This window comes from Grus americana, chromosome 1 (assembly GCF_028858705.1).
Source record: "Grus americana isolate bGruAme1 chromosome 1, bGruAme1.mat, whole genome shotgun sequence".
Classification (NCBI taxonomy): Eukaryota; Metazoa; Chordata; class Aves; order Gruiformes; family Gruidae; genus Grus; species Grus americana.
The window spans coordinates 13,627,340-13,642,824 of NC_072852.1; the positions used below are offsets into that span (position 1 = coordinate 13,627,340).

General features: G+C 37.9%; 1 protein-coding gene across 3 annotated transcripts in view; it reads right to left on the minus strand.

Annotated features, from left to right (window-relative positions):
- Nucleotides 1-15,485, minus strand: part of PHTF2 (putative homeodomain transcription factor 2) — a 71,557-nt gene that overhangs the window by 53,186 nt on the left and 2,886 nt on the right. For all 3 annotated transcript variants that reach the window (XM_054840292.1, XM_054840310.1, XM_054840300.1), the window contains exon 2: nucleotides 1,950-2,026. In XM_054840292.1, coding sequence (XP_054696267.1) covers nucleotides 1,950-1,994 — 45 coding nt within the window. In that variant the 5' untranslated portion in view covers nucleotides 1,995-2,026. The remainder of the gene's footprint in view (nucleotides 1-1,949; nucleotides 2,027-15,485) is intronic.

Sequence of the window (15,485 nt, forward strand, 5' to 3'; positions counted from 1 at the left end):
GTCACCTCATCACAGCTCCTTGCCATAAAGGCAGCACGCAATTTGTGGCCAAGCAGACCCCTGTGAAAGCCTACAGAGTCTTGTAGTAGAAATACTGTTGTTGCTATGAATGAAATAAATGGAAACGTGTGTGAAATCACTGGAAAAAATGACAGAGCAAGGGTTAAAAGAATGATCTATATTGATAACAGGTAATCCTGTTAGGAACAGTGTCCTGGGAAAAGTGAAATTGAGGAATGGGTTGTTTATATCAAGACCAGAAGGCCTGCCCTCTGTAAGATCACAGCACAGTGACTCATCAGCAGAAGATCCTGCCTTCCTTACGTCAGGAGGATGGAAAGTTGGAGCGTATCACATATGGCATTCCTTTTCCCCATATGACCGTCAGAAAAACAGACATGTATTTTAAAAAAAAAAGAAAGAAAGAAAAAAAAGATAAGCATGAACCTCAGATTTATGGAAACTTGAGACTCTTTCTTGCATCAAAGGACCATTTCTATATAAGGCTGAATACCATAAAAGATCTCCAAGACTAGTTCATCATGAACCAATGAAAAAACCTCAGAGACATGGTGAGGATCTGATAGCCAGCACCTCTTGCATTACACAAGAGGTCCTGGCCAGACCAAATAGGCACAAAACTTGGTGCTTTTACGTGTTATCAGTATGACAGTGAGAGTGAATGCAATTTATGAGAGAATGAGTGGAAGCAGGTAAAATCAGCATCACTTTCCCCTTCCATAAGATCCTGCACTGAATTTTGTTACACTAAATCTTCTGCATGTCATCCTCCAAATCTTTAAGAAATGGGATTGGACCTGCAATCAAGAAACGGTTCAAAACCACAGTGTAATTTCACTGATACTTTTCCAAAAATACTTTTTGTAAGCTTGAATAAGAGAAGGGAGAGAATACACAGTACAAAACCAAAAAATCCTCATTACATTCGGAATTATTTTCAATTTTAATAGGTAACTGAATGTTCAGTATAAATTAAGTCAGCAAAATTAATTTTTCTGCTTTTCCAACTGGACCTTTAAGTCACAGTTGTAAAGATCTCAGCAAAGCATACCAGTATTGCCTTTTTTCTAGGGAAAAAAGTTAACTGTTGCTTAGCTAGAAGTTAACCAGAATTTCTGTTTTGAAGACCCTTGCCATCATTCTCCTAAGGACAAGATGTATCCTCATAAAAAGACAGCCATAGGCCCAAGGAAAACAGTAACTCGTAGAAACTTACTAAACCACAGAAAGCCAAGAAAAATAATGATCAGACCTTATTTATATCTCAGTAAAGAAGCACATCTCAAAATTTAGAAAATTTTTCAGCTTTTTAAAAGCAATTTAACTAAGTCAACTGGCACACTAATGTCAAGAGGATATGATTATTTTAAATTGTCAAAATAATAAATCAGAAAGAGATATCACCATTTCTATGTGCAAAAGTGAATCAAAAGATATGGGCAATACTGTAACTATGTATCTCCAAATTAGCTCTTTTTTCTCTCTTCCCCCAATTTTTTTTTTTTTTCTAATTAACTTCTAAAACGCCCTAGCTATCTCTTTTGGGTATGGACTACACAGTTACTTGTAACTGACAGACCATACATTTCAATTCTTACTTTCTACTTAAATAGTTAAATAAAAATTCACTTATGTGCTATAGAAACAACATTCTCCTGCATATTAATTAACATTCTACTGAGAACAAAAATTTTCTTTCCTTTTTTCTCCATAGCACAAGTAGCCAAGGGAGTGAGGAGTTTTCAACACAGACCAAAAGCTATTCCATTTCATTAGACTCACTAGTAGTTATTTGTTTTTGGAAGACAAGTTTCAAGCTACTCACTCTCATACAACACTAACCAATAATGCAGTTACTTTACACACAAAAACACAATAAGCCAACTTTTTTTTTTTAAAGCCACCATAAAAACAAATAGAAAGCTTACCTTCTTCTGGTACCAAACTATAGCATCAGTTACTTTGGACGCCATTTATTCCACTGAATTCACACAGTCATTTTAGGCTGTTAACAGAAAAAGACAGAACTTTACTTCCACCTTCCCTACAAAGGCCAAAATAAGGAATGTAGCAACACTCCCATTACCTGCAAAGCACTGAACAGCTATATTTACTTTACACTTTGCCTCATTACTATTTTAATAAGAGTTTGGGGTTTCTCCTCTAAGTACACAAAAAACTACAAATAGCTGCTACAGGACATCAGAAGCCTCAGTTTTGTCTATCCTTCCCAGTAAAACACAGGTGGCACAAAGACGACCTGTACTGTCTCATGAGAACCTCATGAGAGTTATATTACATGCGGCATTTCTTTTTTCTGATAAATTAAGCAACGTATACAGTTATTACCACAGGACAGTATTCAGCAATAATTTTGTTATAAAATGCAAGAAAATTTCATACAGATTATTAGAAATCTTTGCAGGAAAAAATAAAAATAAAAAATCACTGTTAGCACTCCAGTAATTATAAAATTAATATGCTCATGAAAACACTAGACTAAAACTAAGTCAAAAGGAGAAAACAAGGAAGAGTGGTATGTTGGTATTAATGGTAGCAAATAGCAGTAGTATTAGTTAATCTTTGATGTCACTGTCATTAGTTTAAATGTGGAAAAAAAAAAAACAACAGAACTTTCAGCCTATATAAAATATTCATACCTTGAAAATTAATTTTAAAAGTTTTCTTTCCTGTAATCAGTCAGCCAGAGTTAGTTCAGAAAAAAAGTAAGAATAAAGAAAATAAACATAAAAAGCCTTCAGATTTAGAATTATCTTTCTACAAAATGACCTATATTCTCTTGTACTGGACATTCTGTAAAATCAGAGGAAAGTTTAGATGAGAATTACAGAATCCTTTCTAGAAATTTTATTATAATATGCAAGTTCTTTCAGATATGAATGTATTATCATTAAAACCAAGATCAAATATTTCAAAAATAAATTACTTCAGATATTAACAGATTAATAACAGTTAGATTAGTTTAGTATCTACATTTCAAACTGTTAACTGAAGTAGGAAATGGCCAGTGGAAGAAAAGAAGGAAGGAGGAATTATAAAAAGCTGTTAAAATATTTGCCAAAAATCTGAATAGTTTTGTGTTTAATAATCTTTCATCTCACTGATTTCATTTAAAAATATATGTATGTAAATAAATATGCCATACTCAAACCCTGTTAAAAAAAAAAGTCAATGGGGCACACTATACTACATGTGACCTTTTAACACTAGTTGGTAAAAGCTTAAGTTTTCAGCTCCACCAATATTCAGCATCCTTCCTATCTCTGAAAATGTTAAGAATGTTATTTTTATATAACTGCACCAACTATTTAACATGCAAGGAAATTCCTATTTTATTCTGTAAAGCTATAAATTCCTAACAAATTATGCAAAAGGCTTTGAAAAAGTTAGTATAAGCAACTTAAAAATACTAAACAAGTTTTCCAAACGTACTATTTGAACAATTCCAGGATCAACCATAATTGGTAAAAAATCAACACAAGAACATCTCTTTAAAAAAAATCTTCACGAACACAGTTTCACAGAATCACAGAATGGAACGGCTGAGGCTAGCAGGGACCTCTGGAGGTTGCCCAGTCCAACCCCCCTGCTCAAGCAGGGTCACCCAGAGCAGGTTGCCCAGGCCTGTGTCCAGACGGCTTTTGAATATCTCCAAGGAGGGAGACTCCACAGCCTCCCTGGGCAACCTGTGCTCAGTCACCCTCACAGTAGGAAACTGTTTCCTGATGTTCGGAGGGAACCTCCAGTGTTTCCGTTTGTGCCTGTTGCCTCTGGTCCTGTCACTGGGCACCACTAGAAGAGCCTGGCTCTGTCCTCATTGCACCCTCCCTGCAGGTATTTCTGTACATTGATGAGATCCCCAGAGCCTTCTCCTCTCCAGGCTGGACAGTCCCAGCTCTCTCAGCCTTCCCTCACAGGAGAGGTGCTCCAGTCCCTCCATCATCTTTGTGGCCCTTCATCAGGCTCTCTCGGGTACATCTGTGTATCTCATACTGGGGAGCCCAGAACCAGACCCAGCACTGCAGGTGTGGCCTCACCAGTGGTGAGGAGGAGGAGGAGGAGGAGGAAGAGGAGGAGTGGTAGTTTAGCCCCCAAACACTGAACTATGCATCAAGCAGTCTTCCAAGATCCATCCCTCTCAGCAAAAAAATGTGATTAAGTGGTATATTTCTGATAAAAATATCACACTTATCATAACATTGTCAATATCAACAACAATATTGCACCTTATATTTCTTCATTAAAAGTAAACAAGAACTATTCATCTGTAGGCAGTTTTTATAGTGAAAGATTAAAGGTGATCTTTGTCTTTAAAACAAAGAGAAAGAGAAGACATTTGTTTACAACATTTGCACAGATAAGAAAGGCAAAGAAAAATACAATGTCCAACAGATGGGATGGAAACTGAAACTGTGCAAGAGATTAAAATCAAAGTGTCTTTATGAAATGCCTAAGCATTAGAATAATTCTTGAAACTTCATAATATATTGCTCATCGCTAGAAGTTTCCATTAAAAAACACAAAACAAAAAACCAGAGATTAGACTACTTGATCATAACAGCTGTTTGTATGAAAATCACAAATAGTCCCTCCACAAAAGCCCTATCAAGACTGCCATCTTCCGAGACATTTCTCGAAAAGATGAGCCTGCAAAAGACTCAGTTCTGCACTGACACCTATTTGTTCAGTCTTCCCTGACTTGTGTATGGATGTACTCTTACTTTACGCAGTGCTTTATTTTATAGACGCCGTATTTAGTAAGTTTGGTTATGTATCATGTACACTACAGTACAAACCTTCAACAAATAGATTGATTTTATACCAGCTCCTCAGGATTTCTAAGAGACATAATGCCATACATTTTCACGTTTCACAAAACTTTTTCAAAAAAGAGAAATCAAATACCCAAAAGGAACTATCTTTAAGACTAACAGTGTAACTCTAATATCCTTCATACAACTTTAGATAAAATTACAACACAATAGAAACAAATGTCTCAGAGAGCCTAGACAGTCATTAACAACTTCCAGAAATATCAGGACACTGACTTTTGGTGAACTGAGCAAATGAACAGTGCCACTTTTCCACTGTTGATAATACCATTGTTTAAGTCACATCAGGTGAGTTAAAGCTGGCAGCCATGACTGTGTCAACATCTGTAACTGTTTCTGACCTACTTGTTTCTGATAATAGTAGCAGTTTTTCTAAGAGCAACTGTCAGTTATTAAGAATTCACAGGCACAATAGATATAAAAATATTCCTATCGCATAAAGCATGGAGCCCAATAGAGACTTTGACATAACTTAGTGTATTACACAGACTGGTTACGCTTCTTTCTCATCCATACAAAGCTTAAAATAGGATTTGCTTCCTTGTTTGAAAACCTGTTCAAGTAAACTTAAATTTAAGATTATTTGCTACACTGGACTACAGGCTCGAAGTGACATAAATCCCTTAGCTATACATAGCCTCCACACGTAACATGACTTACATTGCAGAGACACAGCAAAAGCAGTTCCAATGCTCATGGAGGTGCCGATGTAGGAAGGATGTCATACAGATTTCAGTCACACTTGCACCCCTTGCCTTCCCCTCCTTTGTGAATTCATCTTGGAGGATCTTTAATTCCTTCTCACTGCTCTTAAACCAACATTCCCTCTCGCATACAACATACCCAGCTTCCTACCACCATAATTACAGGATGAGAAAAAGGTTAGAGAAACTCATTGTCGGCAGTAAAGAACTGTTACACCTGCACAGAAACCTTTCCCGCAACAGTTACGTTAACTTGATCTCTCTCTCTCCAAGGTCAATGATTTTTCAGGAAACCTGAAAACCTAACTTATGAATCCAAGACTTCCAACTGTGTCAAATATGGCTAAAATTGGACAAGCCATTTTAAAGGCAGCAACCTTTTTTTGCAGTAGTTCTCCAATTCACTCAAAACCCCTTTGCTTCAAGAAACAATTACATCACAAACCTGTAAACCAAGTGTACTAAGTAGTTTCATTATTAATTTATGTGACTTCTATCAACAAATCTGTTATTTAGATTACCCATGGCTTTCGTATTTTTAAGAAACTCTCTACATTAAATCCTCCATAGAATCTATTTTGGTAGTGTTTCAAGCATATTTGCCTACACATTTGCATACACAAATGCAAATATGATGCTCACAAAAGTAAATATGACAAAATCATGGGATGGATGTCTGAAAAGTCTTTAAGACTTTAGTGTGCTAAGTAAAAAAAACTCTAAAAGGAAATATCTCATGCTTTCTTCAAGAGATATATGACAAATTCTGAGACAGGACTGAAACAAAAGATGAAAAGGTTTGTTTAATTATTTCTGGACAATGTTTCTGCTTGCAGGGGCTGGGATTTGTCTGTGGTTTGGTTTTTTGTTTGGGTTTTTTTTGATAGAGTATAATGAGTTGGATACACTTGGCCTCAAGCTAACTTATCTGGATGTGAAACAGTCGGTAACAATTCAAGGCACTTAAGCTGGAGCCCCATCTCTCACTACATCTGCCCACAGCTCACTGAACACCTAGACAGGAGACCAAGAACTCCAACAATTTCAGAACTCTGTATATTCCTTACAAGTTAATACGTCATTCAGCTGACAGTTTGTATTGATACTGATCCTGAAGACAGACTGTACAAGCTGGGCTCTAAGGCACATCAGCACCAAATGGGTAAAGTGAACAAATCAAAGCAGCTGATAAACATCCATAAGCACAACAGAGCGCTGCCTATTCGTCTGCCCTGCTCCCCTCCCATCCCCTCCAGATGCGTTTCATGTTCTGTGTTGAATACCTACGTCTGGGACAGGGACCAGCTTTTGCACTCAGTTGTACAGTGTCCTGTGCAGAGTAACAACAGCAACATTAACTTAATCTTAACTAGTTGGAGACTTAAGAGCAACACAAAAAATACTCCCAACTTCAGAGATGAGACAGAACATCCAAATATAAAAGCTTGATCACAACATCTCTGTGACATTTAAGAGAGGCATTCATTACATTTCCATCAAACTCTCAGTTAATACTACGAATAACAAGCAATATTTTACAATCAAATCTTCATTACTTCCTTAAAACTAAAAATAGATGACTACCTGGTTTTGGTGATCCCTATTCAGAAATGGGCTTTCCTAGCTATTTCTTTTTCATTTCAGAGCATAACCAAATTCCATTTTAAGTAAGTACACATTACACTTTGCAATCAAATGAGCAGTTTTTCAAGAGACATAGAAATCTATATTTAGATGTCTTCAGGTAGTTAAATGCTCATTCAAGTAGTGTAGTGCTTATTGTGTAAGACAGGATTAGATACTATAGATTTAAATAAATTCAAACTAAGTATATTTAAAAATTTTACTCATTTCCACAGGGTTTTGGCGACCCAAGTCAGAGAGAAATGCATACATTTCTAAATGACTGTCTACAGAAAATAAAATCTATTCTGAACTCTGACAGAAGTTCAGAATAAAACTGTGCTCCTCATAGCGACAAAGACAAAAAATGAAAATTTTTGGAGGAATACGCAAGTCTAAGCAGTGTCAACTACCAAAGGACGTAATTAAAAATACAACACAAGCAAAGAAGCATAGGCAAATAGTTGCTTTCCTTGCCTGTAAACACTGTGAATCACTAAGTATTTCAAGGAACCTGTTTCCTTTATAACAATCCTAACCTGAATGGTCAGGATACCATCCAGCTGTTGAGTCAAGACTTGAATGTCCCTCTCAACTCATTATGATCATGGAATGATGAAGTCAGTATGTTCACTAGACATCATTAGGAGTAAAATTGCAGAGCTGTGACATTTGTCTCAAATGTTCTTTAAAACGCCATTGATTTTTAGTACCTTCAGAGGAAGAACTTCTCTTAGCAGCAAATTAAAGGCAGTTTTAAAAAAGTTACAGTATAAAGCCATGAGAGTACTAGAACTTGGTGCCAACTGCTTTCCACAATAGAACTGTTTTACCATTATGTTAGATCCTCCATATTACAGTTTCACACTCACAGGTATAAATTCACCAAGATTTCCTGGTATGAAAAGTAAGAAGAGACAATGAATCAGAATAGTAAAGCTTATGGCCTAAACTACTAATTTTGTAGCAACATCTGTATCACAGAACTCACTTAAAAGTAAAACATTATACCTACTGATGCACAACTAGAAAATAATTTTAATGAGGAATGAAACCTCACTTTTCAGATTCAACACCAAAATAGAAGTTAACATTATCAGCAAATTGTTGACATTATTTGGTATTTTGAGTTAATTTTAAGTCAGCCCAGTGAACAGGTTAGTCATATTAGGCATCCGCTGTTGACTGAAAAGCTGCTTCTGCCATGACGAAACAAACCAAGACAGGTATCAGTACAATGCAGATATACCACTACAACTTACCAGGAGTCATCCTTCCTATGCTCACATCCATGGGAGTTCTGCCATTGCCACCAAGAACAGGATTAACCCTTGAAGCAGTGTTTCAAAAGACACGTGCTTTTCATGTGCATTACAAATAAACCATTAAACATACAATTCCTTTTTTAAAAAGAACATCAAATACTATGTAACGCAATCTGTGTTCTGTTTAAGGACTTCATCTATGTATCGCTGCTCTCGAAACAGCATTTCAGAACTGCAAATTGTACACAAGGAAATGAGAAACTTGTCACTCCCAGGTTCACACCTTTCAGTGAAAGTTTCATCACGTTCCTTTCAGCTAGCCTTAAGAAAATCCGAAGCAAAGGGAAGGAAAAAAATAAAATAAAATTGAAAAATCAGACACTGCTAACCTAAGGGCCATATCCAGCAGCCAGCATGAAAAGTACTCTTGCTGCCATGCCAGTCAAAGACCCCCCCACCAAGTTGTTGCCTTGCAATCTGAGGTCATGATAGTTTGTAAATAAAACAGAATTAACATATTTGCTTTCCCAAAGGAACAGCATGATAGTTTGTAAATACAGAGGAATTAACATACTTGCTTTCCCCAAAGAACATCAACAAGTCTGCTAAATTTGGATACCAGCATTCCTAAGACACTGCTCATGAAAGAATGAATTTTCAAACCTTGTTCTTCACTCTATCTCAAAAAAAAAAAAAAAAAAGCAAAATACACAAAAAAACCCAAAACAAAACAACAAACCCATCCCCAAACAACTGGTGAAAAAAACATTAAACATCCCTAGATACCTGTTAAAAGAGTTTTGGTGTTTGTTAGAGGAGTTTATTAGGCCAAGAACAGCAACAATAAAATATGAATCAGACCCTATGCTGGCTGCTGTGTATCAAGCCCTGTTCTTTATGAACACAGACGTACCAAACGTGATATGTCATGACACATACAGACATTTGGCAGCATGTCCACACCTGCCTGTGCCTCCAGTAACACGTCAGTTACTGAAAAACAGATACTTTCTCAGGCCTCTGTATTTTGCCTACAAACCACGATATCTGATCCCATTTCTGCCACTGCATATTTATTCTTCCTTATAAGCTCATACCCTTTATCTCTTACCATCCCAGGCAGGAAGCTCTCACAGTTGCAGCTGCAACATTCAGCATGCAGCGAGAATCAGTTTTCAAATTCTGATAGGAAGTAGGCTCGACATAACCATCTTCACTTCCACAGTAAAAATACCAATATCTTAAGGACAAACTAGCAAGGAAGTACCCCAGAAAATGTCTCCCAAAGAATACTTGTTTTGCCAGTGAATTACATAACTGTCTGAAATAGTAGCAAAACGTTGAGTATCAGGATTTCTGAGATTTATTTCAGGTTCTGGGAAAAGAACATTGTGTGCAGTTGTTGCAACTGCTGTAGCCATTTCTGGAATCTATGCCCTCACCATGGCTCCATTTGAAGTGACATGACACAATTTCATAGTTACCTTACTTGTAAAAACACGGGAGAATGACTGTACGGAAAAGTCCAGGATTCTACACAACTCATCATTAACTCCTGAGCCTGCTGCAGTGTTTATTAATTAGCAGCATGCTTCTAATATTTAAACATATTCTACTGTTTAATGAAGTGGAAAAAATTCAAGCCCTTAAAGGGGACTATAATCAAGTTAATTTTATCTCTTATCTTCCGTAAGAGATGTTAGTTTCAAAATTTCCATCAATCCAAATGCAGTAATTGCTACCAGCATGCTAGATCTACAAGCCAAGACATTTCTGAAAATGCTGCATCTTTAAAAAAAATAAATAAACCACGCTATACAGTCCATCACAAGTTCTGCTTTTTTTAATTCCTGGGTTTTGTACTGAATACTACACACATACATATCCCGTAAAACGTATTTACAATCTTTATAATGAGAAATCCCTGAAATATTGCATGTATACATCTGCTTTTAGAGCTGTAACAACTTTATCAAGGAATAGAATTTCTATAAATAACTATGTTTTTCATTTATATATACATTCTTCTTAACAAACACTCAAAAAAACCCCATCAACCAAATATAGTGGTGACCTTGAAATAAAATGCTATGCTTCTTTTCTCCTCATGATTCTAAACACAACAGTAATTTCCTGCAACAACAAATCTTGCTCACTGAAAATACTGACTTGGTGTTTAGGAAGACGTGTTTATCTGTCACCAGGCAATGCACAGCACAGTTGTGGCTTCTCGATGAGTACAGTCAGGAAGTTGAAAACCACTCCTAAATGACCAAGTTTGCATCATGTTCTACAAATAGTTATCCAGCAAGTTTTTGAAGCAGCTGAGGCATGAAGTGGCTGAGCTGTCAGAAAAAACTGCAGTCTCTTGTAACAGCCACTCTTCTGTAGGAACAGAGCAGCAAATGCTGAGCCTGTATTTTTTAAAAAGTCTCTGGAGTGATCCAAGCAAGGAATTGCAGGGTAACAAGCCTTACATATGTATCTGGCAAGCTCGTCAAAACAATCATTAAAAATAGAATACCATTATACCTGAAAGACTATCTGATAGGGTCTAATCAGCAGTTTCTCCAAAGGAAGATCATGTCTTAGTCTATCAGTCTTTCTGAACATGTCAAATTAACTGATAAACAAGAGCAAGTGATAAAACATACGTGGACTTTCAAAGAGCCTCTGCAAGGATGTCAAAGACTTCTAAATAGACTGCTGTTTGTGAAAAGCAAACACTGCCACGGATCAAAAGCCAGCCAGAAAACTGAATAAAATTTTGAGGTCAGCATTCTTCATTGCAATAGGCTAATTGCATAATAAAGATTAATAGCAGCATCCAGCCTGAATAAAACAGCCTATTTATTGCCTGCTCAGGTGCCTAGAAGCTCCTTGGATCACACACAGCTGGTCTGCTAGCTCTTCCATTCAGTGTCAGCCCAAGGCAAAGTGCACACAAATCCTAGGGAGCTCATCTGGGAACCCCCATTCTCCTTCACATAGAAGCGTCCTAATTCCAAAACAAAACCCAGACTAAATCATCCTAGTCTGCCTTCTTTATGTTTCTCCAGCTTTCACATACTTAAATATCCTGCAGTGACAGAGGTAGACATTCCCCCCCTCCCGCCGCCCCTACTCTGCTCTTGTGAGACCTCACCTGGAGTACTGCATCCAGCTATGGGGGGCCCAGTACAGGAGAGACATGGAGCTGTTGGAGAGAGTCCAGAGGAGGCCACGAAGCTGATCAGAGGGCTGGAGCACCTCTCCTATGAGGACAGGCTGAGAGAGTTGGGGTTGTTCAGCCTGGAGAAGAGAAGGCTTCAGGGAGATCTAATTGCGGCCTTCCAGTACCTGAAGGGGCCTACAGGAAAGCTGGTGAGGGACTGTTTATCAGGGAGTGTAGTGACAGGACAAGGGGTAATGGGTTTAAGCTGAAGGAGGGTTGATTTAGACTAGATGTTAGAAGGAAATTCTTTACTGTGAGGGTGGTGAGGCACTGGAACAGGTTGCCCAGACAGGTTGTGGAGGCTCCCTCCCTGGAAGTGTTTAAGGCCAGGTTGGATGGGGCTTTGGGCAACGTGGTCTAGCGGAGGGTGTCCCTGCCTGCAGAAGGGGGGTTGGAACTAGATGATTTTTGAGGTTCCTTCCAACCCAAACCATTCTATGATTCAGGATCTCATTCAGTATACACGTGTCCTGGTGACTAGCTCTTTCCAGAGGTCTGACATTAAAGCCATTCAGGATGAGCGCGCCCAGAAATTGCGACTTCCAACTTTCCAAGTTTGCTAACCGTTAGACTTTTACGAGAAAGACGAACACAGACACTCATCATGCCACTGCTTCGTCAGGTGCTAACAGCTCATGTTAGCTTACAAATAAATAGAGATGCCCCACACTCCTGCTGGTTCACGGAGCTCTTAGGAAGGAACTTTCAGCAGAAGAAATCACTAAAGACACAGAAGGTCCACCCAGAGCTAACGGAGAAGGTCAGGGTGGCCTAGCAAGCTTCACCGCTAACCACTCTTAACCAGCACTATCACAGTCCACTTTCCTCCTCCTCAGTCACCAGCTTCCATCCCTCTTTTTACCAGCATTGGAGCCCATCACACAGGAGACAGCTTCAAGGATGTGACTACCATTACTAAGTAAATGAGGAGTTTTCGCCTGAATGAGCTCCACAGATCTATGGACCACAGAATAAGATGAGCACTAATGCCATTGCTGGTAGTGATGCAGCTCTGACCAAAGCCAGCTCGAATACTCTGGATCTCCACCTGCAAGCCTTCAGAAGTACTATTAACACAGTTAACCTGGACTAATTAAGACTGTTTCCCCTCTCCTGGTCCCCCTATTTACACCAGTAGCCTAGAATTTTTATGAAGTACTGGCTAAGTTAAGTCCTTCAATGGTGTGAACTGAGCCCTGCCCTATTATTCCAAACCTCAAGCTTCTGTAAATAGGTCCAGCAGTGCTCAGTATATTTATTTTTTATACATCAGAGAAGATAAGAGAAGAAAAGAAAACCTGAACTGGTAACATTTCCAGATGACAATCTTACATTAGCAAAGCTTAACTAGATAGATCAACTTTAACAATGAATGGGCAACATAAACAAAATTTAGTATCAATAATGCAAATGATATCTAGAAGACGGTGGGGGAACTGAACTACATACACCACACAAAGCTTTAAAATCAGGTATCTCAGATCTGGAAAGGAAATTTAGCAGCTCAGTGAGCTGTTCCATTCAATATCCTATAGTCAGAAGAGCACGGAGACACCTGAATAAAAGAGGAATGACAAGGAAAACATTGCAGTACAGCTCCGTTGATATGTTGTGCAATCTGACTTGAAATGCATGTATTTTATTTGAAGAAGAATATTAAAATACTAGGAGAGCAGGAGGTGTTCTGAGAAGGCTGTGAATTATCAGCCACTTGAAAGACTGTCCTGTTGAGACAGGCAAGTACGAACAGAAAAACAAGGAATTATAAATTAAACGACATTCTAAGAAATATACAGAAAATATAGTCAAGAAAACAACAGCTTCCAATAATACAGGGAACTTCATTCATTAACCGAGCCTGGAGGATAGCAAAGCCAAACTTTTAACAGAGAAATATTATATTACAACACATAATTAGACTGTTAAACTCAGTACCACAGGAAGTCACTGAAGCCAAGATTTTACTTGGATTCAAAAAGAAAGCAGCTATTTAAACACACAATAATAAGGAAAAAAAAAAAAAAACCAACCCACACAGCTGAGGGAATCTCAAGCTTCATGATCCAGGATGAAATAAAATGTCCAAAGAGATCATCGAGCTGTATTTGGCCATACAAACCTTCTACCTAACCTGGCCCCACAACGGCCAGTAGCAAATACCAAGGAACATGGAGGAGCAACATGGGAAGCATAGAACAAACTGTCCCTTAAGACAGCTGAACATGAGCATTTAGCTGCCAGGCTGGTATCTGCCAACGACCTAACCCCCAAAAGCATCTGGTGCTGGCCAACTTCCAAAATGCAAGGCTTGCATGACTTCATATGTGATGCTATATTGGTTTAATTTCTTCTCCCACTTTGCAAGTGTATTTTACTTTTTAAGAACAAGAACCACAAATGTATTTGCAAACAGGAGTTCAATCCAATGCTTGGACTCATTCCAGGAAGACATGCAGTCTCTCTGGAGTATGTCTACCAAGACCACCTCAAATGAACAAAGAATTAAATACTGAACAATACATGTCTCAAAGAGTATTCCCAGTAGAAGTGAATTTGGAAGAAAATCCCTTAACATATTTAAATTAAGAAACAAGAGAACAGCTCTATGAACTCTCTGATATCTTCCCTTCAAATAAAATTTAAAAAAAAAAAAAAGTAAGCTAAATTTCCAAATTTCTTGACAACATAATGGGTATCTCTATATATGTATAGATATTTGCTCTACCTTTGAAGCTGGCCCTGCTTTGAGATGGGGTTAGACCAGATAGATGACTTCCAGCCACCCCTTTCAACCTAAACCATTCTATGATTACATGTAAGGCATACCCAAACATTACACAGTAATACATTATAGCCCTAATTACTATTAACTATTTTTCCCCCCACAGGCAATTTATTAAGCTTTTTGTATTCTCCTTACAAATTTGAATATAATTTCTTCAAGTACTTAACTGTTTCCTCTGTACCCAGCAAGAAGGACCTTTATGAATAACAGCACAGCAAACTCGAGGGAGAAAACATGGTAGTAAAAGCTTTCAAAGTCTTTTCTTTTTCATGCCACCACATATCTTAGAGTAAGTAGCGGTCAACTGTCCTTGAACAGTCAGAAGAAGCAGTATCTCTGACAGAGGTATCCTAAAAGACTTTTGTTTTGTTTTCTTCATAAAACAAACAAAAAAATTATACAGAAAAAACAGGCCTACCTTGTTCTGTAGGCAGAAGCAATTAAGTCTGTCTGTTTTTACCAGTGTACCATGGCTCCCAAATGTCCTTCTCCACCTCACCCATATTACCCAGTGCCCCAACTATTTGGTTGGGCCAGTAGCACTAGACACCATGACGGCTCAGAGCTTAGCATGCAGACTGGCCAGCAGTTGCTCTCTTTCTAAAGAAAGGATTCAATAATAACTGCCCTTCTCCAGGTGGGAATATTAATTTGGCTCACTACCTGCCAAAAGTTTTATAAAAATTTGTCACTGTGTAGATGCTTAATGTCTTTCAGTTGCCATTAGATGTGTTTTCGTCATCTGACTGACTAAAGTTATTCAAACAGGAGAAGACAGACAAGTAATTGTACAAGGTTTTGTCCTTAGTAAGCCTAGCTAAAAATTTATATAAACTGTTTGGTGATGAATCCTTAGAGCATGCCGTTTATTATGAAAAGAACTTCCTCACAAACAAAAAAACCTGGGACTGTCATCACTCACTCACAGAGATACTGAGAAAAGGAAAAGAACTGATGTTTTTATTTCTTTAACAAAACTTTATAGTATAAACAAGTAGAAAATCTGATATTTAGAAAATG